This window comes from Triturus cristatus, chromosome 8 (genome assembly GCF_964204655.1).
Source record: "Triturus cristatus chromosome 8, aTriCri1.1, whole genome shotgun sequence".
In the NCBI taxonomy this organism is placed as follows: domain Eukaryota; kingdom Metazoa; phylum Chordata; class Amphibia; order Caudata; family Salamandridae; genus Triturus; species Triturus cristatus.
In genome coordinates this window covers 809,614,976-809,642,674 of record NC_140591.1, presented here as the reverse complement: position 1 = coordinate 809,642,674, position 27,699 = coordinate 809,614,976, and the positions used below count along the sequence as shown (strand labels likewise).

The window sequence follows — 27,699 nt, the reverse complement described above, 5'->3', positions numbered from 1 at the left end:
CGGAAGCCAGAAGTAAATATTATGCAGTCCTGGAAAGACTACGTCTCCTGGATCTCTGTGATGATCAAGCAAGGACACATGCGGAGGGCGCGTGGGCGATTGGGGAGGCTATTAGTCTGGCTTGTTAGGCCAGAGAGAAGAGGCACGCCCATTACTAAGATCTTATCTGATGAGGGGGTTCTACAGTATTCTCCCAAAGATATAAATTCTGCTTGCTGGAAGTACAAAAACCATCAATATAGGAAACAGGATGAACAATTGCCTGGAACTTTAACGGCGTACCTACAGCCTTTAAGTCTGAAAACACTGGACCCTGCCATGCAAAACGAACTGGAGGGGCCGATAACAATACAGGAAATCCGCACTGTCATCAAAGACATGGCCAGGGTCTCAGCGCTCAGGTGCTGGCAGCTCATTATAGTTTACTGCGCTGCGCGGTGAGGCTGTTTGCTTTTAAAATTCCCGTTTTTCATTTCTGTTCGCTTTTGTTTGCTTGACCCTGCTTTTAAAATAGAGGTATTTTCTGGGCTCTCCCTTTACCTGCACACTAAATTGTGAAGCACCGCTGCTCGAGCGGACCCGGTTCTGGGGTGGTTGGGGGTCCCCCGAGTTGGTTGAACGCCCGCCATTTTGGGAAGGGCATTGACGCTCTTTGAGCGCCATCTTGTGTGTCCTGGTGGTGCGCTTTGACCCTCACCTGGAGGCACTATTTAAGGCGGTCCTCTAGTGTCAGACCTTGATAGGTCTCAGCGCTCAGGTGCTGGCAGCTCATTATAGTTTACTGCGCTGCGCGGTGAGGCTGTTTGCTTTTAAAATTCCCGTTTTTCATTTCTGTTCGCTTTTGTTTGCTTGACCCTGCTTTTAAAATAGAGGTATTTTCTGGGCTCTCCCTTTACCTGCACACTAAATTGTGAAGCACCGCTGCTCGAGCGGACCCGGTTCTGGGGTGGTTGGGGGTCCCCCGAGTTGGTTGAACGGCCGCCATTTTGGGAAGGGCATTGACGCTCTTTGAACGCCATCTTGTGTGTCCTGGTGGTGCGCTTTGACCCTCACCTGGAGGCACTATTTAAGGCGGTCCTCTAGTGTCAGACCTTGATAGGTCTCAGCGCTCAGGTGCTGGCAGCTCATTATAGTTTACTGCGCTGCGCGGTGAGGCTGTTTGCTTTTAAAATTCCCGTTTTTCATTTCTGTTTGCTTTTGTTTGCTTGACCCTGCTTTTAAAATAGAGGTATTTTCTGGGCTCTCCCTTCACCTGCACACTAAATTGTGAAGCACCGCTGCTCGAGCGGACCCGGTTCTGGGGTGGTTGGGGGTCCCCCGAGTTGGTTGAACGGCCGCCATTTTGGGAAGGGCATTGACGCTCTTTGAGCGCCATCTTGTGTGTCCTGGAGGTGCGCTTTGACCCTCACCTGGAGGCACTATTTAAACCAGTCCCCAGAGCGTAGCGGGATCGCGTAGCGGGTCGGCCTTCGCTTTGCCTGAGTCTTGCCAGAGTCCTGCCCGTCTGCGTCCGTCAGCGTCTCGGAGGCGGCGGAGCGGCGGTAGGCTCTGGTGGTATTTTGTTCTTAGGCAAGATCATTTGTTATTCTGCCAGGGAACTTTTCACATTGCGGAAATGTTCCTGTACATGCCGATCCGTGTTCCCGGGACGTTATAGGGGTAAGCGGCTTTGCCCGGGGTGTCGTTGGGTGCCTAATTATGCCCCCGTTTCCTCACAAGGGAGAGATGAGGATCGAGTGAGACATCTTTTCCTATTGCTCAATACTAGATCGGTAGGCAAGCATGCTCTGGAGATCTTTGATCTCCTTGTGAAAGAAAAGCCACTCTGCCTGCTGCTGACCGAAACCTGGTTGGGGGAGCTGTCTAATCCGGACATCATGGCAGCGATTCCCCCGGATTATAACATCTTCCGGCAAGATTGAGCCAAAGGCAGGGGTGGGGGGGTAGCGGTGGTAGTGAACAAAGCAGTTTCCTGCTCTATTCTTCCTCTTAACGCCATCGCAGGATCTGAATCCCTTGCTTTCACCATCAGACTGTCCCCGCAGCAAGCCCTGAAAGGGCTGTTGGTGTATAGATCCCCTGGCCCAGTTGGATCCTTTTTCGACAATCTCCAGGCCGCCACTGCTGAGCTGGTCTTGAGTGCGCAGCACTCTCTTCTGGCAGGAGACTTTAACGTCCATATGGATGTTGCCGGTGATTCGGATGACAATAAACTGCAGGATATCACGGCTTCTCTGGGCCTTGCCCCTTTTCTCACAGGTCCTACTCATGATAAAGGACACACCTTGGACCAGGTCTTCTCTTCAATCCCTCTCTTTGATATCGAGCTCCTTCCGGTGCTTTGGACTGACCATAGGCTGGCCAGATTCTCGATATTAGCCAGCAAGAAACCCCCTTGTAGTGGGCCGAGACAGCATGGTACGGCGCGGAGGGCTCTGCATAGAGTTACACCTGAGATGTTAAGTCAGGCGGCCGAGGACCATCCGTGCCCTATATCAGGCAACTTGGAGCAGGACGTTGAGTCCCTACAGGGGTGGTTGACGGAGAGGTTGGATGATCTTGCCCCAGTTATGGCCCCGAGAAATATGATCAAGAGGCTCTCGGCCCCCTGGTTCACTGAGGCACTGCTGGCCACTCGTCGCCAATGCAAGGTGGCAGAAAGGGCGTGGCGCCTCCATTATGATCTGGAGGCCAGAGCGGCCTATAGGTCAAGGGTTAAAGCCTACCACTGTGATATTCTCCGTGAAAAAAAGGTTTTCTTGGCCAGGAGGATTGAGGCCGCCTCAAACTCATGCAAGGAGATCTTTGCGGTAGTTAGGGAGTTTATGGCCCCCAGATCCAACCTGCCCCAAGGGGTTCCATCTGAGTTGTGGGTCTGTAACCTGGCCAGATTTTTCACGGATAAGATTAAGTCCATTCAGGACTCTTTCGCAGTGGGCTCAGCCGTGGTGCATGCAAGCGTGGTGGTGGGACCGGTGTGGCGGCCTTCACAGGCTGTGGTCCTCGCAGAGTTTCCACCTATTTCCACCGATGCTTCCTTGGCGCCTCTGGCCAATCTTAAGTCGGGTTCGCCATTAGATCCTTGCCCGGCCAAATTTTTGGCTAAGATAGCGACTGTGGTCAACCCTGTGGTCAACCCACTTGTGAATTTGTCTCTGAGGGAGGGGCAGGTTCCATCGCCCTGGAAAAGGGCGATGGTGATCCCCCTCCTCAAGAAGCCTGGGCTGGACTCGGAGGTATTGGCCAATTACAGGCCGATCTCCCTCCTTCCGGCGCTGGCCAAGATCACGGAGAAGCATGTGCACGGCGTTCTTTCCAGCTTTCTTGAGTCCAGTGATCTGCTACACCCTTCACAGTCCGGTTTCCGTCCTAATTTAAGTACGGAGACGGCACTGTTGGAGGTGTCTGAGATCATTAGGGAGACGCTGGACTCTGGAGGTCGCGCTATGCTTGTCATGCTCGATCTCTCGGCGGCCTTTGACACCGTCCCCCACGTGATGCTTCTCGCCAGACTTTATGACATCGGTCTGAGGGGGACGGTGTTGGATTGGTTTTCATCTTTCCTGGAGGGTCGCCGACAAACGGTCTGGGCCTCTCCGAGCTCCGCCGAGATGCCGCCATTGGGAGTCGGTGTTCCGCAGGGATCTGTGTTGAGCCCGACTCTCTTTAACATCTTAATGACACCTCTGGCGGCACTGGTGGAGTCTTTTGGGGCCCAGATCGTTTCCTAAGCCGATGACACGCAGCTGCTTTTCGCGTGTGGGAAGGATCAGGCTTTTGATGGGGAGAACATCCGGGGCTGCTTGGAGTCGGTTTTTAGCTGGTTCCAGTCGAATGGCCTTAAGGCCAATTCAGATAAATCGGAGGTGTTGTTTTTTGGCTGCTCGCTCGACCCTGATTGGCGGGCCTGGTGGCCGTCGGATATGTGTCCCCCTGCCCTGGCTTCGCTGGTGGCAAAGAATTTGGGTGTAAAGATGGATAATAGCCTGACACTGGTGCCACATGTTCGTGGTCTTACGGGCACTTGCTTCGGGCTACTCAAGATGCTCCGGAGGTTTTTGCCTCTGCTCTCGGAAGAGCACAGAAAGATCACTGTACAGGCCTTGGTTGGTTCCAGATTGGACTATGCTAATGTCCTGTACAGTGGTCTTCCGGACTATCTTGTTCAGCGGCTGCAGGCTGTGCAGAACGTTGCAGCTCGCGCTATTTTTGGCCTCCATAGGCGAGTTGGAGCCTCCGGTTTGTTGCAGTCGCTTCATTGGCTGCCCATCCGGAAGCGGATCATGTTTAAAGTTCTGCCGCTGGCGCATAAAGCGCTTTTTGGTGTGGGCGCGAAATACCTCCAACGCAGGCTCGCCTTCTACCGCCCTGCCAGATCCTTGCGATCCGAATCTCTGTTCTTGGCTGTGGTTCCTCGAATTAGGAAGGCACGCTCTGGAGGGCGCTCCTTTAGTCTGAGGGCCCCTCAGTTGTGGAACACCCTCCCTTTGGCCCTACGGTCCTCTATTAATCTGCTTCACTTTAGGAAGAGCCTGAAGACCTGGCTTTTTAACCTTTAGTATTTCTGCTGGTTTTTTTTCAGTTGTTCGCTGTATGGTGTTATGTTTTTTATTCTGAGCTGCCTCGATAAAGCGCCGGGACACTCCTTCGGAGTAGCCGTGCGCTATATAAATAAATGTATAACATAACATAACATAACATAACAGGGGCAAAACCCCTGGCCCGGATGGGCTTCCAGCAAAGTTTTATCCTGCATTTGCACCACTCCTTGCCCCTCACTTAGAAAAGGATATGCGGACTCATTGCACACCGGTGCGCTATCAGATTCCATCAGGGAGGCACTGGTAGCCCATCTACTGAAAAACAAATCCAAGACGGCCTGCCCATCTGAGTTTCGCCCTCTTTGCATGTTAAACCTGGATTTTAAGATACTTAGTAAAAATCCTAGCCACAAGACAGCTTTTGTTTATGCCAGGCCGGATTCATACCCACTAGATCGACTTCAGGGAACCTCAGGCGGCTTTATCACGTCTTACATCATCATGACATAGCTGTGTATCCAGATGCACTGGTAATGGTGGTTGATCTGGAGAAAGCTTTTGATTCCTTCCAGTGGGACTTGCTATTATCCGTCATGAGGCAGATAGGACTAGGGGATGGGTGGCTTAAATGGGTATGGTAATTATACACCCGCCCTATGGCAAGAGTCAGGATGGGTGGCACTTCTCGGCCTCCTACGGTGTACACAGAGGGACCAGGCAAGGATGCCCCATGTCCCCGCTCTTATTCACCTTGGCCATTGAAACCCTGGCAGAGCGTTTTAGGCAGGAAGGGGCACAATATGACCTCCTCCTGAAGGATAACGAACATATAATATCCCTGTACGCTGATGACTTGCTCTTATACTTGAGAGACAGTTCCCGGGCGGTATCCCATGCCTTGAACATACTGGAAGAATTTGACAAGCTAACGGGACTTAGGGTTAACAAGTCTAAGACCCATAACTTTTCAATAGCGCATACAAAGTAACAGCCTGCGACAATGCTCATACAGGTTCCTGGAAATACAGGTGTTGCGCAGCCAGGATGATCTCTTGAAGGGCAATCTAGGCCCTGTAATACGCTCTCTCAAGACTTTTACACAATTCTGGCGTTCCCTTCAACTTCAAGTTATGGCCCAAGAGGCATTGTCCAAAATGGTTATGCTCCCAAGGCTATTATATTATTTTGTCAGCCTCCCGGTGGTGGTCCCGCAGAGATGGTTCAGAGACCTGGATGCGCTGCTGAGGGATGTGACCCGGGATGGGAAGCGACACAGTGTCACTGGCGGTGCTGCAGAAGGCTGGAGGGGGGCGGATTGGGCACCCCATACTTTGAATTATATTACTTGGCAGCCCAACTTCAAAAGCTGGCTCAGTGGCTAGATGGAAGGGGCTTGGAGACGATAGGCACCGTAGCGCTGGCAGATAATCAAGGGCTGCTGCTATCCAAAACTAAAATTTTCCGCACCCAGGGTTCTCCTGCAGGTAGACTTGAAGTGTTGGCACAGGTGTCTCCAACGTACAGCGGGGACTCCCCTCTATGCGTCAGACCTCTCATTGGTGGGGCTTCCACATGGTGATAATTTCTCCCCATTCACGGCAGGTCAGCTGCGGGATTGGTCAGTTGCAGGCATTCAGACAGTCAGAGACGGTTTCCAAAATGGGGAGGTAATGCCATTAGATGACTTCCTCTACACTTTATGGTCCTCCCCTGGTCAGTTTTTTCATTACCAAGCCCTTGTGGGGACTTTCGGCACTTTTTGGCATGGGGGCACACATGAATCAGAAACACATGCGGTTCTTCAAGCGATAGTGACGCTAGGGTCAGCACTTCATCTAGTGAAATGGCTACACAGGGCTCTAATGCAGATGACCATAAAGCCCCTAGATCACGCTTGGGAGAAGTGGAGATCCCTACTGGACAGGCAGCTAACTAAAGCAGAGTGCGGTAGGGCCCCGAGCACCCCGAAGAGGGCCTCTAGGAATACAAATTTTCATTTCACACAATTACATTTCCTGCATTTGACCTACCTTACCTCACACAGGCTCAGCATTATGTATGGGAACATAGATCAGCAATGTCCAAGATGTAGTACACCAAATGCTGGGTTTGCCCATATGGTGTAGGATTGCCCAAAACTACGAGACTATTGGCTCATGGTTATAGCGGTGCTTAACGAGGTACTGGTGTGCTCACTGCCTTGTAAAGCAGAGATCTGCCTTCTGGGGCTATTCCCCAGCGCTAGGAATGTGGGCACTAGATTTGTAGACCTGGCATTGGCCCTTGCACGAAGACATATTGCCCTCAGATGTAAAGCGAGCGCGTGGCCCACGGTGATAGCCTGGGAAGGGGATGTGGAAATGTGGGCCAGGGCGGAGGAAAGAGCTTTCATGAAGGAAGATGCCTGAAGGATACGGCGACGCCCGATAGGAGGGTTGTGGTTAAAGGTGTTGTGAGCATTGAACAGCAGGAGAATAGATGACTTAGAAAATCCTTCTACCAAAACCCAGAATGGGGAGCAGACGGGGAGCCCCAGCGGTACACCTTTGGTTAATGAGACAGGACGAGTTGGAGAAGCCAATTTAGTATCATCATGACTCCCCCATTGGGGAGCCCGTGTTTGTCTGTTCTTTTCTTGCCCGCACCGCCAACCCGCATTTCTGTAGAGGGGACTACAATCCTCATAGATCAACGCGCCGGGGGGGCGCCAACACTTTGTTCTCGCGCCAGGAGGGGCATAAGAGGGGGACGGGGCACCCGCAGCACGGGACGCGCGCAGGTGAAGCCCGGGCCAAGGGCGGGCCCATCTGCGCCAGTCAAAGCCCGGAGAAGGCCGGGCTGGGCCACATTATTGAGAAGTTGGAACCCGGGACGTTGTCATCCATGCTCTGAAAGGTACTGTGCAAATAGTTTTACTGATACTCTTGTGATCGGACAGAGGGATCATAAAAATGAGTAAACGCAAGCTTGGCACTGGGCAGGGAGTTGTAGAGACATTGGTTGCCTTTCTATTGAGGGCAGAATCGACACTTATACATGAGATCGAACTTACTGAGAGGAGATTGTTGCTAGAACCCCAGCTCCCAAAGAATCAGGCAGCAATCACTGGACTATCCCTGCAAACTAGCCCTGAGGATTCCTCTATCCAACTTAACTTGTCGCAACCTACAGAAGTAGACCCTGAATATACTGAAGTATCTGAGAAAGAAGACAGACCTACCAAGCCTAATGTAACTACTCGGGGTCACAAGGCAAAATCAAGTCAAGGCAACAGCAATGAGCCGCCATCAAAGAAAAGGAAGGGCCGGGGACCCCAGAAACAAAATCATCATCTGCAAAAGTCAATGGTGCGTAAAACTAAGCCTGTCGACAATTACTGTAGCCAGGAGCCTAGTCTAGCGCCAAAAACCGACATGATGACTGGAATGCCTCCAGGTTTTTTCGAAGAGATTAGAGTCAACAGAATCAGCTTTGCTGGACCCTTTGATACATAAACTGTTTCTAATGGTAGTGAGATTAATAAAGCTGGAAGAGCTTGTTACCAATATTCCATCAGCCCCCCCCTGATAGTACCCAATGTAAAGATAAGAACATGCTGCATAGCAGAGGGATGGATATAGTGGTTAATCATCCTGGAAGCAATTCTGCAAGTGGACAAACGCATCAGTCTAGAACCAATAATAGTACAGTTCAGGCTGGGCCTTCTAATAAAACAGAAGCACCACCTCCACTAAACCATTTAGGGCCTCATAACCATAAAGATGCCTTGAATTCTACACGTGCCCAGATTGTAAACTCCCCAAATGGGGGATCTTTGGGTATGAGGAGTACCAAACAAGGTGTGGGGGAAAATTTTATAAGTACACAGAGTTATCAGAGAGTTATCAGGGAGATATCACAAATATGAACCTGGACCTTCCCCCAGAAGTAACCCCGTACACGGTTGTGTTGGCTAATGTTCCCCCTCTGTTATCGAAGATAACAGAACACTGGTCTACACTGAGGAACAAGTCGCAACACCTATTGAGTGCAAGGACTGGTATAAATAATAGGCTGTTCTCTGAGTTCAAAATGGCACGAAGAATAGGTTGGGTAGGTAAATCCACTAAGGCACTAGCCGATGACTGCGTAGTTTTAACATTTAGGTCTCCAGGTCTGGTCCAGTCAATCTTAGATCGGGCTGGTAACTGGACCGTAATGGCGCACTGTATTAATATTCTACCACTAAGGTATTTTTATCAACCATCCAGACCCCCATGGCCAACCTCTGAAAAGGAGAGATTCACACGGTCTAGACAGCCTAGATATGCAATCCCAGTTAGTAACCGTTATACTGACTGACTCACCCAAAACGCCATTCTCAAAATTTGAAGCTTAATTTAAATGCATACCGAGGTAACGAAGCACTTAAGCAGAAAACCACCTTTAATCAAGCTTGTACAGCTTAGGCTAATAGACTGTCATTTCCAGCTTCTAGCGAGAAGGAGGAGGCGGGCATGGGAACTACCAATTCGGCCCCAGCAGTCTCCCCAAACTCTCATGTATCCATAAGCCCAGCCACCTATTATTATCAGGGAACGTTCGCCCAGTAAGGTTGCACAGCCTAGCGCTATAGGTAGTAGGGATAACATCCTTTGCAATCTGGTTTCGTGGAATATATCAGGATTACGGTCCAAATTGATAAATCCAATATCGTGAGATTTTATAGCAAAGCATGACATATTATGCCTTCAAGAAACATGGGCTAAGGAACCTATTCATATTAATGGTTTCAAAACATTTCACACTCAAGCAGTTGGAGGGCAAAGCGGCAGGGCGAAGGGGGGGCTCAGTACCTATATATCAAGTAGGGGGAAGCCGAGAAAGATAGAGCCACACCTAGAGGAAACCTTTTAAAATATATATTAATGCTAATCATTGTATCGGATTGGCAAATTTTTATAATAACATTCCTCCGGAAAAATGTTGTCTGTGGTGAAAAAATGGGCAATGATTTGAACTCTTTGTGTAGAGATAATGTAAAAGACATGATGTTGATCTTGGATGGGGATTTTAATTGCGCTCTATGTTCAAATGATGATGGTAGATTATGTGGCTTCATTGGTGAGGAAGAGCTAAGTGACACCCATTTTCGACACTCTTTCCTGGGGAAGTTGTTTAACGAAATAGTTTTCTCTTTTAATCTGGGTTTTGCAAATGGATTATGTCCTACACCAGTCCCCATGTGCCACACCATTAATGGCAGAGGGTTATGTACTACCATAGATTATATTCTACTGTCAAACAGTCCTGCGTGTAGGTTGCACTCTTTTTTTGTTGATGATAACTCTCTGAGCGACCACTACCCCTTGTGTATTTCTGTCCTTCTCCCGATAAGTAAATCTGACAAGTATGACAAAATCCATCACGCGTTAGATAACATAACAATTGATAAAACAAATGGATATACTTTGTGCTGGTCAACGGTGGACCCTATAACAGTCACAGAACAAGTAATAACTAAGTGTAAACTGGCCTTTGACACCTGCCTGAGTGAATCAGCTACTCCAGATAGCATTTTATCCTCCTTTCAATCGATATTAAGGACGATAAAGGAGGTATTATTTGTCCGGAAACGAAATAAAGAGAAGACCGATGGCTGGTTTGACTCAAAATGTACAAGAGCTTACACCAATCTAAAGCATGAACTACATAGGATACCAAGGAACTCAATCGGCGTGAGACAGGCAAGAATGGAACATAGGATGGCACTTAAGGTTAGAAAAGGTGTCCTGAGAGATGAAGCCTGGGAATCCATCCATAAAGCTTCACTTATGAAAGATAGTTCATCATTTTGGAAAGCAGTGAAATCACCCTTTCTATCTCCTGGAGGTGGTCCCTCAATTGAAATTGTTATTCCGGAGGACCAATGGACCAAGCACTTCTCTAGGGTGTATAATGGTCAGGGAAACCTAAATGTACAAACTCATAATAACCAAGGGGAAACTAACGGGGATCCCTTAATGCACTATTCGGACCTCCAGTTCACGCTTGAGAAAGTAAATAGGACAATTTCGGCAAGCCTTGGTGGCAAGGCACCTGGGCCGGACGGGGTCCCTGTAGATTTGTTCAAAACAAACATGACCCTTTGGGGACCAATTATCACCCAGGTAATTACTGCGAGTTGTCGGACTCCTTTTCTAACTACTTGGGTGGAATCCATCATTGTCCCAATTTTTAAAAAGGGGGACCACCAAGACCCTGGGTGTTATAGGCATATCTCATTACTGGATTCCTTGACCAAAGTAGTTGGCCGAATAATCCTGGAACGCTTACATGATTGGGCCCAGGACAACCAGGTCCTATCTGATTTACAATATGGCTTCCGTGAGGGCTAAAGGACCACTGAACAGAATCTAAACTTAGCTATTCTTGTTGGGAAATATACCCGGGTGAAGAAGGGCAGACTGTTCTTAGCTTTCATGGATCTCACCGCGGCCTTCGATTCAGTGAACCACGGTAAACTATGGGAGATCCTCAAGACCATGGGAGTGGACGTACAAATCATCCATTTTCTTAAGTGTTTTTATAATGATGCTAAGGCACGAGTGTGTTATGGTATGGGTGGTGAACACACGGCTCCTTTTCCAATTAGGAGGTGGGTTAGGCAAGGGTGTGTTTTGGCACCCTTCCTTTTTAATTTATATATTAATGGGTTGGGTCAGGCCCTCCTTAAAGACGGCTGAGATTTTCCTCAAATAACCGGACGCCCAATACCTGTGCTCCTTTATGCAGATGACGCAGTTTTGATGTCTCGTACGCAAATAGGCCTACAGAGGGTCCTAGACAGCTTTTTCTAATTTTATGAATGATCTTGGTCTTAGTGTGAACACTTCGAAGACCTATATAATGAGGTGTGGCAGTGGTAGTCAGAAGTCCAGGGACATGTTCGTGGATGGACAGAAAATAGAGCCCACCAAGAGCATCTCATATCTTGGAATATTATTTAATAAAAATGACTCATGGACCCAGGCTGTCTCGGTAAAAAAACTGGTGTTTCTAAGAACAACAACAGCCCTTGTGAATTTCTCAAGAAAATTGGGCAGGAGACCTCCTGTAGAGCTTATTACAATTTACAAAGCAAAATGTATTGCCACTGCTATGTACGGGGCAGGGGTATGGGGATTTGCAGATATTAACCCGCTACAGTTGGTGGAAAACTGCTTTTTAAGATATATTTTGTCTGTACAGGCTAGTACTTCTTCGTATGTTTGCCATGCTGAGTTGGGGCTTTCATATATTTCTGATCTTATTAAATTGGAACCTATTCTCCAATGGCAGGACGAAAGTAGGGACAAAACTGAACAGGGACATCTTAAAGGATAGTTTGAAATTGGAAGGGGCACTAAAGATACCGTGGGTAAAGTACGTTCGAAATTTTATGGATGATTTACGTCAATTAGAATTCTTTACCGACCCGAGTACTATCCTGACAGTTTCAAGAATTGACCTAAAAAAGGAGGATCTCAAGCTATTGGACACATTAAGAATATCAGTAGAGATTTTAAAACCCAGTGTCCTTCATAATCAGCCGATTTTAACCACTTTTAGCATACAATCATACTTAATATTTGTACCTGGTGGGTACCATAGGTTACTATTAACTAGATTCAGGCTGGGGACCTTTAATAGATTTGTAACCTTTCCAAATATGAACAACTGGGCCCGAGACTTGCAAATGTGCCCATGTGACAACCAGTCAGCCCAATCTACTATCCATGTTGTTTTATTTTGTAAATTTTATAGGGAGTTAAGGAAGCTCTGGATTGCTTCAATTTTAAAATCATTTAGGATAAGACAATGTCGTCCAGCACTGATTATTCTGCAGCTCTTGGAGAATGAACACATAGCATGGAGGATGACAATGTTCTTGAAGAAAGTATTATATCAAAGGAAATGCATTGTAATTTAAGCACTGAGATTATGGACACATTGTCACATTTTTATCAAGTTTGACTTTTAATAATAATTTTGCATAAACTATTCCTTTTTCTTTTTATACCTGTCTATTTATGAGTAAATGAATTGTGTGTTTTATGTGCTTTTATGATTATCTAAAAATACAATTGAATAAAGTTTTCCTTAACTCGACTTGACTACCCCTCGATCCCATAGTACTCCTAAACACCCCCGCGTAACAGGGAACCACCACTATTAGAGTACAAGAGAACCTGAACCTCTAGTTTACATATAGAACCACTGGACGGCATACTAGTTCTTATGTTCGCTACTTTGAATGTTGCATAGCTGTTTTTTGGTACTTTACTTTGATGTCTGTAATTTGGCGATTAATGCAACCCCTCCCCCCTCAATGCATAATGTGGAAAAAGGGTACGGAGCTGTTTTATGGTTTATTGGTTATTGAGAACTACTGTCTGGTTAGTTGGTAATGTCCTGGAAGGTTCAGCATATCTTGACAGTCGTATGGACAAGATCAGTTTGTTTCTTAGATGCCCGCCCTCACACTTATGTAAATATGCAAAAAATGCCAATAAAGAGATAAAAAATGATCTACTGAATTGAAAATACTGAAGCCCCTAGAGAAATGACCACCAATGAGAAAAGCAACTGCCAATTATTGGGACTTCACACATTTTGGAGATGCATATCCTACCATTGAATTCACAAGGATGGCAAGTCCAAAGTGAAACGCCAAAAGTTAAATTAAACAGCTGTATAGAGTGACATAAGATGGAGGGACATTATTTTATCCTTCTGGTCTAGACTAAACGCAGCAGACAGATAATAATTTATTTGGTAAAAAATAATGCGACCAGTGAATATCCAAAGTAATCACTATATTTAACTTTGTATGCGTTGCTTGGCAGGCTAAATATATTCTTCAGCCTGAGGCTTGTTGGTCTTAGTGATAAGTTTTTTTGGGGTAAATCACAGTGTGTAACGTTTTAAAGTTGTTAATTGCAGGTAGTATATCGTATGATGATTTAATCCTTATTTCATGAGGACATACATTAATTATGTTAATATTACTTGCTAAAGCACACGTACACCAGTGATTTCTTGGCCCTATAAGACTACGAGAATGAAGAGAACCTGAGATACAACTAGCACGTATAAGCTTATCTAAACAGCCAGGTTTTAAGCTTTTCGTGTAGGTTACATAGCTGTTTCTAGTCTCAAGTGGCCAGGTAAGGTGTTCCACAATAAGGGGGCCTGCACTGAGAATATATGATCTCCCATGCTTTCCTTCTCATATCTCAGATCCTAGAGAAGATAGGCGCAAGAAGATTTAAATCTGTGGGAGGGAATGCATTTAGTAAGTCTCTTTACTAAACAAACACTGGTCCGAATGTGCAGGGCTTTAAATATTGTACGGTTAAGTGAATCCTTTGCTTGACGGGTAACCAGTGTAATTGTTTTAGGGTAGAAGTTATGTGGGAATGCCCCAGGAGTCTTAACATGATGCGGCTGGTTCATTTTGGATGACCTGTAGCCTCTGAATCACATTATTTGGAAGGGCTAAATAAACAGAGTTAGTAGTCTAGATGAGAAAGGACTATAGCCATAAGTATAATTTTCAAGGCTCCCATCAGGAGAACAAAGGACAATTTCCTGATAAATTTCAACATACAAATGCATTTAGAATCATCCACACCAAACTGAGATGTCGTCATTAGACCACTATCTAACAATACGCCCAAACTCTTAACCGGAGTCTTAGACCGAGGAGGGTCACCCAATTCCACTAGCCAATAAAGGTCGATCCTGGGGTCGATTTTGTTGCTAAAAATAATGATCTCTGTTTTGTTTCTATTTAACTTGAGCTGGTTACTTTCCATTCAATGCCAGAAACATCTCACAATGTTTTGAAATTCCAGTTGTGAGACCAGGGTATCTGAGTGGATGAGAAGATGGGAATCATCTGCATAATTGGAATTGTCTAAATAGTTGTTCGCTCTACAACCCCTACCTGACAAGTTCTTTAATTAGGAGTCTTCCATATATATTGAACAGATGGGGAGAGAGAGAGAAGATTCTTTGGGTACTCCATATGTACTCGGGGTAGATGTAGCAACAAATGGACCCAGCGTTCAAGGCAATATCCTTGTGCCCTGCTACCTTCAAGCAATCGACAAGAATGTCATGGCTGACCATATCAAAGGCAGCGGATAGGTCAAATAGTACCAATGCAGGTATCCGACCATTATCCCCATAAGCCTGAGATAATCTTTTGCGGCCATGTTGACCAATACGGTTTGGGGGCTTTTACATAAATCTACTTGCTGAGGCATCAAGTAATGAAATTTTTGTCAATGGTCACATAGTAACTGTGCCATGTGTGCCTCCAACAATTTTGCTAAATAAGGAAGTAGGGAGATGGGGCAACAGTTCTTTAATACCTTAGAGTTGTCCCCTTGTTTTTATTAAAAGAGGGATCACACTGGCACTTCTGGATATTGATCTTTGGAGGATAGATTGGTACAAGAGCTTTAAAAGTGGAGCTACAATAACTTTCTGCATATTTCTCCACATTTTCCCCCCACATAAATCTGTGGAGGATCCTCATTTGTCCTCCACATCAACTCATAAAAATGAGTGTCATCCAAAGAAGTAAAAGAGGTGAGAAAGTAGGAAATCTTATCCTACTCCTGACAGATCAAATTAGTGAAAGATTGCGTGATACTGGCTCTTATTGTAATTATTACATCATATTTATTTATGTAAAAGAAAAATCATGGTAACACAAAAATCCTGAGAAGGCGCTGCAGTTATAGTAACTATTTGGGGAGGAATGCTCATTCATTATTCTAAAAATCTCCTTTTGCTTACAGGAGACTCTGAAATTTTGGTACAATAGTAATTAGATTTGGTTTCAAGTAAAATATAGTTTTACTAGGACGTATAGTAGTTCTTCAGTTTTGTAGAGGAGCATAAATTTCGATAGTCTTCTGAAGAAAGCCAGAGATTTCAGAATCTGCTTCCTTTGCCTGCTGGCTATTCTCTTGTTCAGTAATCATTAAGGTATTACATACTAAGCTATGCCTGGCCTTTCAGCAACACTCCGTAGCGCCTGCCCATATGTCACAAATAACCAAAATGACATGCAGGGCCGGGATAATAACTCAAAATAGGCCAAGCAAAAATATTCAAAACAGTCCCACAATGTGGGCGGCTGCTACTAGGATGTGGACATGCCAACATCTAATACCAGCCCCTTGTCTGCAATCTACCGGGGAAATGCCAAAGTGATTGAATATCCAGTCTGGTTCAGATAACATGCAGCAATACGAGCCAGAAAGTTAGCTAATGAATGCATGTGACTGGCTATGTACAAAACAACTTACTAGACTGACAGGATTCAGAAGAAACTGAGCAGACAGTCACACAAATTAAAAAAAAACATCTATGTCAGAGCAGACTGCTCAAGGAGGAACATTGCTAAATGTAGGTTACACAAGATCAGACCAGCAGACTAAATTGGAACAGAGTGCCAAAAAAAAGAAAAAACAGTCAGTAAGCAGTCCGACTGCCAATAAATGGGATGCCCTTAAAAACACTCAATTATGTGATAGATGGAGTGTCCTTCCACCATCAAATGATAAATCTAAACCCCGTAAGAGTCAGAAAAGCAAGAAAATGTTGCACTTTTGCCACGTTGGTGGAAGTCAAATCTCACTGAAGAGACAGAAAAGGATGAGATTGTGCTCACTAATAAGCCAATCCAGCAGAAAAAAGAAAATTGCACAACACCACAGGAAACCTTGGGATCCCCTAGGTGGAAAAGATGCAGCTAGGGAAACAATAACCTCACATGAAAAGTGTGCCCTATCGGGAAGAATGTGCTGCTCTCAGGGCAGCGGCGAACTCGCGATGCCCTCAGGGCAGTGGCGAACTTGCAAAGCCCTCAGGGCAGCGGCAAACTTGCGATGCCCTCAGGGCAGCTGCTAACTTGCGATGCCCCCAGGGCAGCACATTCAAGCGAAATACGAAGCAGCTGTTTTAAAGCTGCTCCATGTTTCTCTGTGCAGGCGGCAACCCGCATGCACTTTTAAAAGAGATTAGAGATCCCCTTACAGGCCCATGCAGTGAGTGACTGCACCTGCCTGCAAGGGATGTTTGGGGGGTCCATGGGACCTTTTCAATCCTTTAGAGGGCTGCATTTAGAAGGTGAACTGAAAATTCGCCACCTTTTTGTGGTGCACTTTCAATGAGCCGTCTAAAGGCATGTTTGGCTCTGCTCCCAACTCTGTAATATGGCGCGGGCTCAGAGGCAAAGTGATTCCCTCGTTTGCACAGGGCAACGTCCCCATGCAAATGAGGGAACGCTAATGATAGTGCTGGCGGTATATGTGTGCCAGCGCTATCTGTATTACAGAAGGGGCCGCACAAGCATTTGGGACCCCTTTTATTATATCAAAGTGCACATAAAACGGGGTCAAGCGCCCGTTGCACTCTCAGGGCACTTGCGTAGTACCACCCCTGGTGTGTTTGCACTGGAAGTATTAAGAAAGTACGAGACGAGAAGAGACCATGCTACAACAGGAGAGTAACACAAAGGGAATAGAAAGCACAAATGAGAGCAGCACCTGAAACATTTTAACAGTGTGACAGAGCTTACCACATAGAGTGAGAGGTATATATCTTATGACCGATCATGTAAAACAAAAGGAAAAAAAGGCACTTGTACAAACACCAGAACGTAATCTGAAATACACAGGGAAAGGACTCAAAAACAGAATGAGTAACAACAAACTTAAACAAGAGGCTTAAGGACACAGATCGGCCTGACACCCAGTAAGAAACAATCAGAGTAATGGGCTAGAAGCAGCAATCAAGAGACACTTTCTGCAACAAAGCCAAGCATTTATTCAATTTAAAGGCTTATTTCCCTGTTTTCTGAGAAAACAGAAGAACTAAACTACAGCATATCTTTAGGGAATCATGGATTGAGAAGAGCAGGAAAGCAGTTCTCCAATGTCATCCAATACAATAAGGCACATATAAAAACATGTAGCAGTAAAAACTTTTAAAGGCAATGTACACAACTGTTAATCATGTCTTATGTGAAATTACACTGGTGGCAAAAAGATTTATCCAGGGTTTCCCCAGCGGCGGAAGACATTCTAAGCTACCTCAGGATTCAGACTCCACTCGTGATTAGCCTGACAGCCTCTGCTCTCCACTTTGGTCTTCATGGATCCTGCCAAGAGGCTGGTGCCCAGAAAGATGATCCTGCCACTCTAACCACTTCCAGTGGCACAAAGAAAGGATACAGGACTCGAGACCCCTCCCCACCCTGCTTGTTGCAGTACCACATGACAGTGGTGATGCCCGTGCGAACCTGCCGCAGCACTCCTTGATGGACAGCAAGAAGGCTAAATGCCATAGCGTCAACAAGGTGATGTGAAGTCAGCCCTCCAACGGAGACCAGAGGACTGTGAGCTCGACTTCCTCCAGGTGCCCCCCCCAAACCCAGCAGACCCAATGGAGAGTAGCCTGCTGCAGGACTAAGTGCAATTGGTTGGCCACCATAGCAGATCTTGAGCCAGGTCCTATGAAACCTGGATATTATCAGAAAGGGGACTTTGATGCCCGGCACACTGGGATTTCATGGTCGACTGCACAGCGTACATGTGCCACCCAGCACGGTTGAAAAGGAAGATGCCAAAAAACAAAAGGAGGGACACAGGGCTAATTAAGGTCCAGCACACACCCCCCTAGTAATGTCTGAAAAACAGAAAAGTGTGCAGTTCCTGATAGTAGTAGGTCGGTTGAGTCCTGAAGGAGTCAAGTCCAAGGGATCTGATCCTTTAGGAGCAAGGGCCCTCACACGCCCCAAGGGGTGTCATGCTTCATCATTGGGCAGCTTCAGGACTCAACCGACCTACTACTATCAGGAACTGCACACTTTTCTGTTTTTGAAAAGGAAGATGCACAAGGTTAAAAAGCTGAGAAGCCTCAAAGCCACCCTCAGTTGGATGCAGGACCAAGCCTGAAATATTGGGATCACAGCCCGAATGTCCTGGACTTGTTGCTGAAGAGGAAAAAGCCATGAACTCCACCATGTCCAGGATAGCTCAAATTAATGGAATATTTTGAGACAGATTCAGGAAGGACTTTGGCTCCTTTACGGTGAAAGCCAATGATGTTAAAAGATCAGCTGCTGTCTGAGGTGGTACACAACTGACTGTGGTGAGACTGCCTTTAACAGCTAGTCCTCATGGGTATGGGAACACAGGATCCTCTGACCTCTGAAGGTGGGATACTATGAAGGCCAAATGGGAGCAAGGCAAACTGAAAATGCTCCTGACCCATCTTGAACCATAGGTACACCTGAGGGACTGCAGAACAGTTTGATTAAATTAAGTGTCCTTCTGGTCCAAGAGTATCATTCAGTCTCCCATGTCCAGAGCAGGTAAAATCAGCATCCTGAATTTGTTTCTCCACAAAAAGGCATCTAGAGGTCAGAGGTCCAAGACAGACCTGAGCTGCTCCTATTTTCTGGGATGAGGAAATAGCTAGAGTAACAAATCCTGTTTTCTCAGAGTCCGGAACCCGATCTATGGCACCTTTGGAACCTACAGGCATACCACCTGTAGGAGGAAGGGCAGATGCTCTGCTGAAATTTGTTCTGGTGTAGCAAGGAATATTTGTTGAGGAGGACAGAAAAGATAGGGCATGGCCTGTTTGAACAAGTTCCAAGGCCCATTTTTCTGATATGATAGATCCCCAAGTCGGGAAGACGTGCTGAATCCTGCCCCACACTAGTTGGGCATGTGCAGCTGAGACCAAACTAAAATGGGTTTCTTAGACGCTGAAGAAGGGGAGAAGGAGTTGAAAGACTGGTGCCCCTGCTGGCCCGCATATAGCCTGCTGGATCAGTGTTCTTGAAAAGACTTAAGTGTTTACTGAATTTCTAGCTGGGAAGGTTGTCTCTGCCTAAATACCATCCCTTTAGAATAACAACCAAAGTTTCAGAATAGGTTAGGGAATTTTTGGCAGGAGTCAACAGCCCCAAAGAACATGCTGAAGCTCTGCTCTTCTTAAACAGTTCCATAGCAGAGCCCACCTTTTTTCCAAAGAGGAGAGGCCCTTCAAAGGTCATGTCCATTAGCAAAGCCTGTACATTGCCGAAGAACTCAGTTGACAACATCCAAGAATGTCTATAAAGAACAACACTGGTACCAACCTCTCTGTCAATGCAATCTTGTTCTATCCAGAATGGTGAGGACAGCGTTGTTGGCTGCATCCTACCTGTCCTGTATTGTCTGAGCCAGATAGGCCACAAGATCCTGTCAAGCAAGATCTTACTGGCCATGTTCCAAAAGGCAGGTGTGTATAGGCCCAGCAGACAGAATGCCTTTACGGATCGCAGTTCCAAAGTTTGCAGAGGAAAATTTAGTTTGCCAAAAGGTGTCAATCCTTTCAAATTCTCTGTCTAGAGAATTGGTTAGAAATTAGTTGTACTTCACCTTAGTGGCTCTCTGGAGTGGGGTGCTTGCTGAGAAAATATGAGGCACCAAGAGCCAGTCTATGATAACCGCACACCTGCCTGTTCACATGCAGGCAAGAACATGGCTTTAACCAGGTAACCAGCAGAGTATCTGTGAGGGCATCATTAAATGTGAACAAGGGCTCATATGATGCCGGCCAGACTGTAGAATTTCTTCCAAAATATTTGATTTAGTCCTAATGAAGGGCAGCTTTAATGCTGTACTTTGGCTGCCCTCTTAATCACCACTGCAAACGAGGCACTTTCTTCTGTTGGCAGCCCATGTGGATAGTAAAGCCCAAAGGTGTTTTCTAAATCAAGGTTTGGAGCATCATCAATCAATTAAGGAGGGAGCAAGTTCTCCTCCTCCTCTTCCTTCTAGTCCTCCTACTCCACCACATAGTTCCAGTCTTCCTTCTAGTCCTCCTCCTACTCCCCCTCTTACTCCTAGTCCCCCTTCTCGTAGCCGTAATCCTCCTCCAAGTCATTCTCCTAGCCTTATTCCTCCTTCCCTAGTCCTTCTCCAAATCCTTCTCCTCGTCTTCCTCCTTCTCTTCCAAGTCCTCGTTGTTCTGGTCCTCCTAGTCTTCTACTCCTCTTCCTGCTCCTTCTCATGCTCATGCTCCTTGTCCTAATTCTCCTTCTCATCCTAGTCCTCCTTGCTCTAGTCCTCCTTCTCATCTGAGTCCCAGTCCTACTCCTCCTACCAGTCTTATTCTTCTACTCCTCTTACTCCTCGTCCTGGTCCTCCTTCTATTCCTCGACTCCTACTCTTCCTAAGTCCTACTATTCCTCCTAGATTTTCCCTCCTGCTAGTGATTCTCTTCCTAACCTTAGTTCTAACCCTCCTTGTCCTACTCCTCCTCCTAGTTCTCCCCCTCCTGTTAGTACTCCTCCTCCTAGTCTTAGTTCTAGTCCTCCTCGTCCTACTCTTCCTCCTAGTTCTCCCCCTCCTTCTAGTCTTAGCTTAAGTCCTCCTTATCCTAGTCCTCCTCCTCCTACTAGTTCCCCTCTTCCTCCTCCCCCTCCTTCTCCTCCTCGTCCTAATCCTCCTCCTAGTCCTCCTCCTCGTCCTAGCCCTCCTCCTAGTGCTACTCTTCCAAGTCTTAGCCCTCCTCCTCTTCTAGTTCTCCTCGTCCTAATCCTCTTTCTCCTCCTCGTCCGAGTCCCCGTCTGAGTCCTACTCCCCAGCCTAGTCCTCCTCCCAGTCGTCATCCTCCTTCTAGCACTAGTCCTCCTTCCAGTTCTCCTACAGGTCGTCCTCCAATTCATCCTCCTCCTCCCCTTACTAGTCCTCCTCCTCATACTAGTCCTCATTGTCCTACTCTTTCTTCCCACCGTATTCCTACTTGTCAGAGTCCTAGTCCTCTTCCTCTAAGTCCTCCTACTAGTCCTCATCTTCTTCCTTCTTCTAGTACTAGTCCTTGTCCTTCTATTTATCGTCCTCCTGGTCCTCTACTCCTCTTTCTCCTCGTCCTCCTCCAAGTCTTAGTCATCCTTCAAGGTCCTAGTCTTCCTCTAAGTCCCCCTCCTCTTCCTAGTACTTCTATGCCTCAATTTTACTCTGGCTGCTAGTCCTCCTCCTCTGAGTCTTAGTCCTAGCTCTCCTTCTAGTCTTAGTCCTGCTTGTCCTAGTTGCCCTCCTCCTAGTCCTCTTCTTCATAGTCCTCTTCCTCCTGCTAGTCCGTCTCCTAGTCCAAGCCCTCCTCCTAGTCCTAGCTCTCCACCTACTCCTCCCTCTCCACCATGGCCTCCTCCTCCTAGTCTTAGTCTTCCTCCTCCTCCACATCCCTCCCCTCCTCCTCCTCCTAATCCTCCTCATTTTAGTAATAATCCTCCTCCTCGTCCTTCTCCTCCTAGTCCTTCTGCTCCTCCCCCTAGTCCTCCTACTCCTTGTCCTAACTCTACTCCCCTTAGTCGTTGTCCTACTCTTCCACATCCTATCCAACTCCTCCTCACCCTAGTGCCTCTCCTCCTCGTCTTAATTCTCCTCTTCCTCCTTGGCCAAGTCCTCATCCTAATCTTCCTACTCTTCGTCCTCACAGTCCTGGTCTTCCCACTCCTCCTCCTCACCCTAGTCCTCCTCCTCTGCCTCGTCCTACTCCTCCTCCACCTCCACCTCCTTGTCCTATGCCTTCTTTTCCTAGTCATAATCCACCTCCTTGTCCTAGTCCTCCTTCTACTCCTCCTAAATTCTACTTCTCCTCCAAAACTTATTCCTAGATCTCCCCTAGTCTTAGTCCTGGTACTCCCCCTAGTCTTAGTCCTAGTTGTCCTCTTCCTAGCCCTCCTCTTGCTAGTCATTCTCCTCCTAGTCTTCCTTCTCCTCCTCCTCCTAGCCCTAGTTCTCCTAGTCCAAGCCCTCCTCCTGGTCATTTTCCTCCTAGTCCTAGCTCTCCACCTACTCCTTCTCCTTCTCCACAATGGCCTCCTCCTCCTAGTCCTAGTATTCCTCCTCATCCTACTCCTCTTCCTCCTTCTCATCCTCCTCCTCATCCTAGTCCTCCTCCTAATCCTCCTACTCTTCGTCCTCACAGTCCTTGTCTTCCTCCTCCTCCTCCTCACCCTAGTCCTCCTCCTCTGCCTCGTCCTACTCCACCTCATCGTCCTCATCTTAGGCCTTCTTGTTCTAGTCATAATCCTCCTCCTTGTCCTAGTCTTCCTTCTCCTAAATTCTACTCCTCCTCCTAGTCTGAGTCCTAGCTCTCCCCCTAGTCTTAGTCCTAGTTCTCCTCCTAGTCTTAGTCCTAGTGGTCCTCTTCCTAGTCCTCCTCTTGCTAGTCATTCTCCTCCTAGTCTTCTTCCTCCTCCTCCTCCTAGCCCTAGTCCTCCTCCTAGTCCAAGCCCTCCCCCTGGTCATTTTCCTCCTAGTCCTAGCTCTCCACCTACTCCCTCTCCACAATGGCCTCCTTCTCCTCCAGCTCGTCCTAATCCTCCTCCTTGTCCTAGTCCTACTCCTCGTCCTACATCTTCTCCTCCTAGTCCTTCTCCTCTTTCTCCTAGTTCTCCTCCTTCTCCTCTTAGTAAAATTACATACAATGAACTTTGTGAAGAGTTCAAACACCACACAAACCCTGGAGTGTAGCTAAGTGAACTTTGCAATGCGTTAATCTTTGCACCAGGCTATGTCCCCTCACACCCTCACCCAAATGAAGTAGGTAACTAGCGAGGGGAAGAACAAGTTTCAGGGAGATTCAAACCTATCCAGCATGGATTCAAGATATCCCATGGATTTTTGCAAATATGTTTCTGCTAAAAATAAAAACGCACTGTATAAAAAGGTAAGCCAAAGAGAGCTGCAAGAAGATGATACAATAACATGATATGACAATGAACATCCTTAATTTCTATTTTGAGAGAGCCTCTGTAATTTTTTGAAGGCTTAATACTGCATAAATGAAACAATTAACTTTTCTTTGCTACCTACTTTGAAAGGATCACTAATTTTATGACGTCAGTAGGCACACTGTGTATTGCAGCTATGAAAAAAAGTAGACATGATGGCAAAGAAAGCAGCAGTGTGGGGATTTTAATTGATGGATCGTCATGGAACTTATGAGAAGAGGACACAGCTTCCATCTTTTTCCTATCCAGCCACCCAATACTTTAAAATGGAGTGGCACACTGCAATTCCAAAGTACCTTAAGGGCTACAGTGACTGGAACCTGGACAAGCATATCTTTGTCAGGACCTGGATCCAATATATTCTTCAGCTGGAGGCCAGACAGTGCCGCACAGACAACAGAAAGCTTCTTAGGATTGTGTAAGCCCTTATGTTAATGAACTGGCCACGTTTCTCTTGATTATGAGGGTTCTGTAACAGGTTCTGTAACAGTAAGGCAACATCAGGTAGAGCTGATTGCAATTCCATAGTGGCCAACACACTCATGATATCCAGTCTTTAAGAAATGCCAATAAAATAGTTTATTTTCCACTGTGTTTGCATGTTCTAGTGAATCCAGGATGTTTAGTTAGCAATGCAAACACAAGGAAATGTCGGACGGAGCGCTGAAACCTTTCAGACACTCACCCCCAATCACAGATCTGGGTTGAATCCATCATTTTTCTTTAGCTCACTTTGCCACCTCAGTTCAGACCCAGCTATATGCAAATCAGTCTTGACCCTGTGCCTCATGGGAACAGTCCAGCCGAACTGCTAAGCCAGGTCTTCCCAGAACCTTAAACAAGCATCCTAGGACCGGTTTCTGGGTAACACCCTAGATCAGTCAGGCTAGCTTGAATCCAGTGGCATGGTGAGCAAGGGACCCACGTCTGGGCATACCCTGCCAACTTAGGGCGAACAAAGCAAACACAAGGAGATGACGGACGGAGCGCTGAAACTTTTCAGGCACTCATCCCTAATCACAGATCTGGGTTGAATCCATCATCGTTCTTTAACTCACTTCGCCACCTCAGTTCAGACCCAGCTATATGCAAATCAGTCTTGACCCTGTGCCTCATGGGAACAGTCCAGCCCGAACTGCCAAGCCAGGTCTTCCCTGAACTGGAAACAAGCATCCTGGGACATGTTTCTGGGTAACATTCTTCATCAGCAAGGCTAGCTTGAATCCAGTGGCAAAGTGAGCAAGGGACCCACATCTTGGCATACCCTGCCAACTTAGAGTTTGAAAAGTTTAAGCACTCCGTCCATCATATCCTTGTGTTTGCTTTGTTTAGCAAGCAATGTCAGATGCACAGGTGTTCTCAGTCAGGAAAATTCAGTGTCACCTTCTTTGGAAGAGGATATGGCACTCATCCAGAATTCTACAAAAGTTAAAATATTTTAGGTTATCATGGACACAATTATTTGATTAATGGGTGATCTTATGGAGCCACACAGGCTTCTGTGCTAGGAAAAATTAACTACATTTCATTATTATTGCAAGAAATAAACAGTTACTCAACAATCAATCTTCTTAGATCTTATGTTGCATCTTGTCATTATTAAAAAGCTGATAACGGTTTAAGAATTCATAGATACACAACTGTAAAACTTTAAGCCCCTTCTGCCCACACATATTTAGTTGTGAGCCATCATTTGGCTTTAAAGTGGAACAGCGAATGACAAAGTACCATTCATGTAGACTTCAGCAACTTAATGTACTTGGATTTGATTTACTTTTAAAAGGGCCCTTCATGGTAAAGTCTTCCTCTCTTTCTCTAAAAGGAATTTGCTTCAATATCTTGAGCAAAGTGAAGACTAGTCTTGACTATGTTTTACCTGGCTTTGACTGGTATTTCACAACAGTGTACTGCCATAGGCATATTTCTGAAGAACGTCTGCCAGTCTTAGGAAGAAGCCAAGTTATTAAAAGTATATCTACATAAAGAAAAATGTTCTTTTCATTTTTAATCAATTACTGATCATCTCCACTGAGGTTTCCATTAATGTAATCAAGCTGTTAAATTAATGGCAGAGACAAATATTTTACCAGTCATATTTGTCTCTACATTTAACAACATTTGAATATATTTCATGTTAAATTAGGAGCATTTGGAATAAAATACCTCCAGAAAAGATTACTTTCCTAAGGGTTCTATTTTTTACCATTGGAAGATTGCAATTCCAGGTAGCTGCAGGATTATTTAAAAGATAATTGAGGCTATTCCCAATACTGAGGTTACTAACAATGATTAAATTAACATTTCCTTTCATTAGTCTTGCAGATAAAGGATTGATAACTCCAACAAATGATTGTGAAAATAATTGGTGTTGTACAACGAATTACGTTTGCCCATTATCTCACTTTTACACAATATTTTTGATGGCATCACTAGGACAACTTCAGGAATGGGGTTTCTATTGGGTACTGCTGCAGTTTGAAATAATGAAACAATGGGCAATATTAATCTGTGTGGCTTTTCTCCTCACAAAAATCAACAATAACCCTAAAGTTTGGGACATGCATTAGAGACAGATTATCAGTCATGTAAAATTCAACTGAGCTTTGGCCGCTATGAAACGCTGTTGGCATGAATGATCATTGATGGAAGTGTGTTTACTGTCCATAGCTAGTGCCTGGATTCAACAGTGAGACTCCTGTATGTTATCTGTAACAACTATTGAGGTTAGGTGGAGGTTAAATAGAAATAAAAAGATTTTAAAACAAATGAAAAGAAAGTTACCTTTGTGGAGAAAGTGTATGACAGTTTTGAAAATAAGAAGTTTTTTTAAACATTCACAAAAAAGCGGAGTATCTTTTTTTACAGACCTGGATTTCAATGTGCCGGGGATTGTCAATGAACTTTTCTATCAATAACCGATCATCTCCAAAGCTTGAAGCTGCTTCTTGCGATGAGAATTTGAAACCTTCCCTATAAGAGAACAAAGAAAATAATACACTTAAACTGCCACACGTGAGAGCTATATGATTTTAACAAAAATATTATACTACCTTATATTTATGAGATCCTATGGAATCTCCATTGCTTAAGTATTATTAGGAACTGGAAAATATGCTCAGATGAGCGCCCCAAATGGAGTCAATAACTACTGTTATTTGTCCGCAAAGCCAAGCCTTCTACTGCTGTGCAATCTCTAGTATTCTGTCAAAACTGCTACCATCACCTGCTTGTGTTCTTATCCTCCTTCAATATCTCCGATTGGAGAATTTACTCAAAAACATGCAACACTACATTAAGATGGCATGGGGTACACCAGAGAGCACTACTGCAAACCATAGAGCCTGCACAACCAGAAGGAACAGGAGGAAAAAGTAAACTGTGAAGGGAGTGTGACCAGGTAGAAGAGCAGTGTCATAATTAAGTGTCAGGTGGTTTACATTTAATACAAGACATATGATAAAGCTTATGTATATACCTTTGGGGGTGTGGCTTAGTTCAAGCAGGACTCACGCTAGTTGAGCGCTGCTCCACGCCCAAACATATTTCAACATCCTGATAGGAAATGCACTACTTGCAAAAAAGTATCTAAAACTGTGGACTAAAGAATTCATTGAAATGTGCTACTGAGGCTTCGAGTGAGAAGCCCTGATCTGCCTGACAGCAGAAGACTTGGTCTTCAGATTGTCAAAATCCCGTCCAGAGGATTCACTGCAATGTGCTTCTGAGTCCTCCAGTGATGAGTTTTGGACTGTCTGAGAGCGAAAGACTTGGGCCTCAGAATGTCAAAATCCCAGCCAGGTGCAAACCGCTGTGCCTTCTTCCCGCTTTAGCAGCAGAGAAGATTCCTTGAAGGGAATGGCTGTTGCTTTTTGAACTAGTGAGGACCCTTGGGGAGCCAGATGAGTTGCAGGCAGCATGAGAGCTGCTGAGAAGGAGGGGATGTTGTGTAAGTTCCTGAGGGAGACCAGACTACTCTCCTGGGCAGAGGTGGTGACCCAAGTAGAGACAGTGAGAACTTCCATAGCCCATTTAGACCTTGAGACTGGTTTGCAATAGGGGGAACACTGATGTACTACAGGAACTAGTCGGCACCAGCTAACGCTGACAACCATTTAGGCTATGTGTACAGGCTGCACCAGCTGCCTAGAGGTTGGACCCTGCAACTACTCACCTTCTTCAAACTAAAGAGCATACAAGTGGCAGGACAAGTTTAAGAGAGGGACTGACTGCCAAACCCTAGACGCTGCGAAAGAATGGAAAACACACCAACAGCATCAGGCCCAGTGGTCAGATCTACCAGGGTAGACTATGGACGACTGA

General features: G+C 45.8%; 1 protein-coding gene across 1 annotated transcript in view; it reads right to left on the bottom strand.

The window, feature by feature from the left end:
* The window catches only part of PCCA (propionyl-CoA carboxylase subunit alpha), a 2,516,110-nt gene that overhangs the window by 1,491,690 nt on the left and 996,721 nt on the right, over positions 1-27,699 (bottom strand). The window contains exon 10 of the mRNA XM_085622263.1: positions 26,247-26,349. Within this exon, the coding sequence (XP_085478389.1) occupies positions 26,247-26,349 (103 nt within the window). The remainder of the gene's footprint in view (positions 1-26,246; positions 26,350-27,699) is intronic.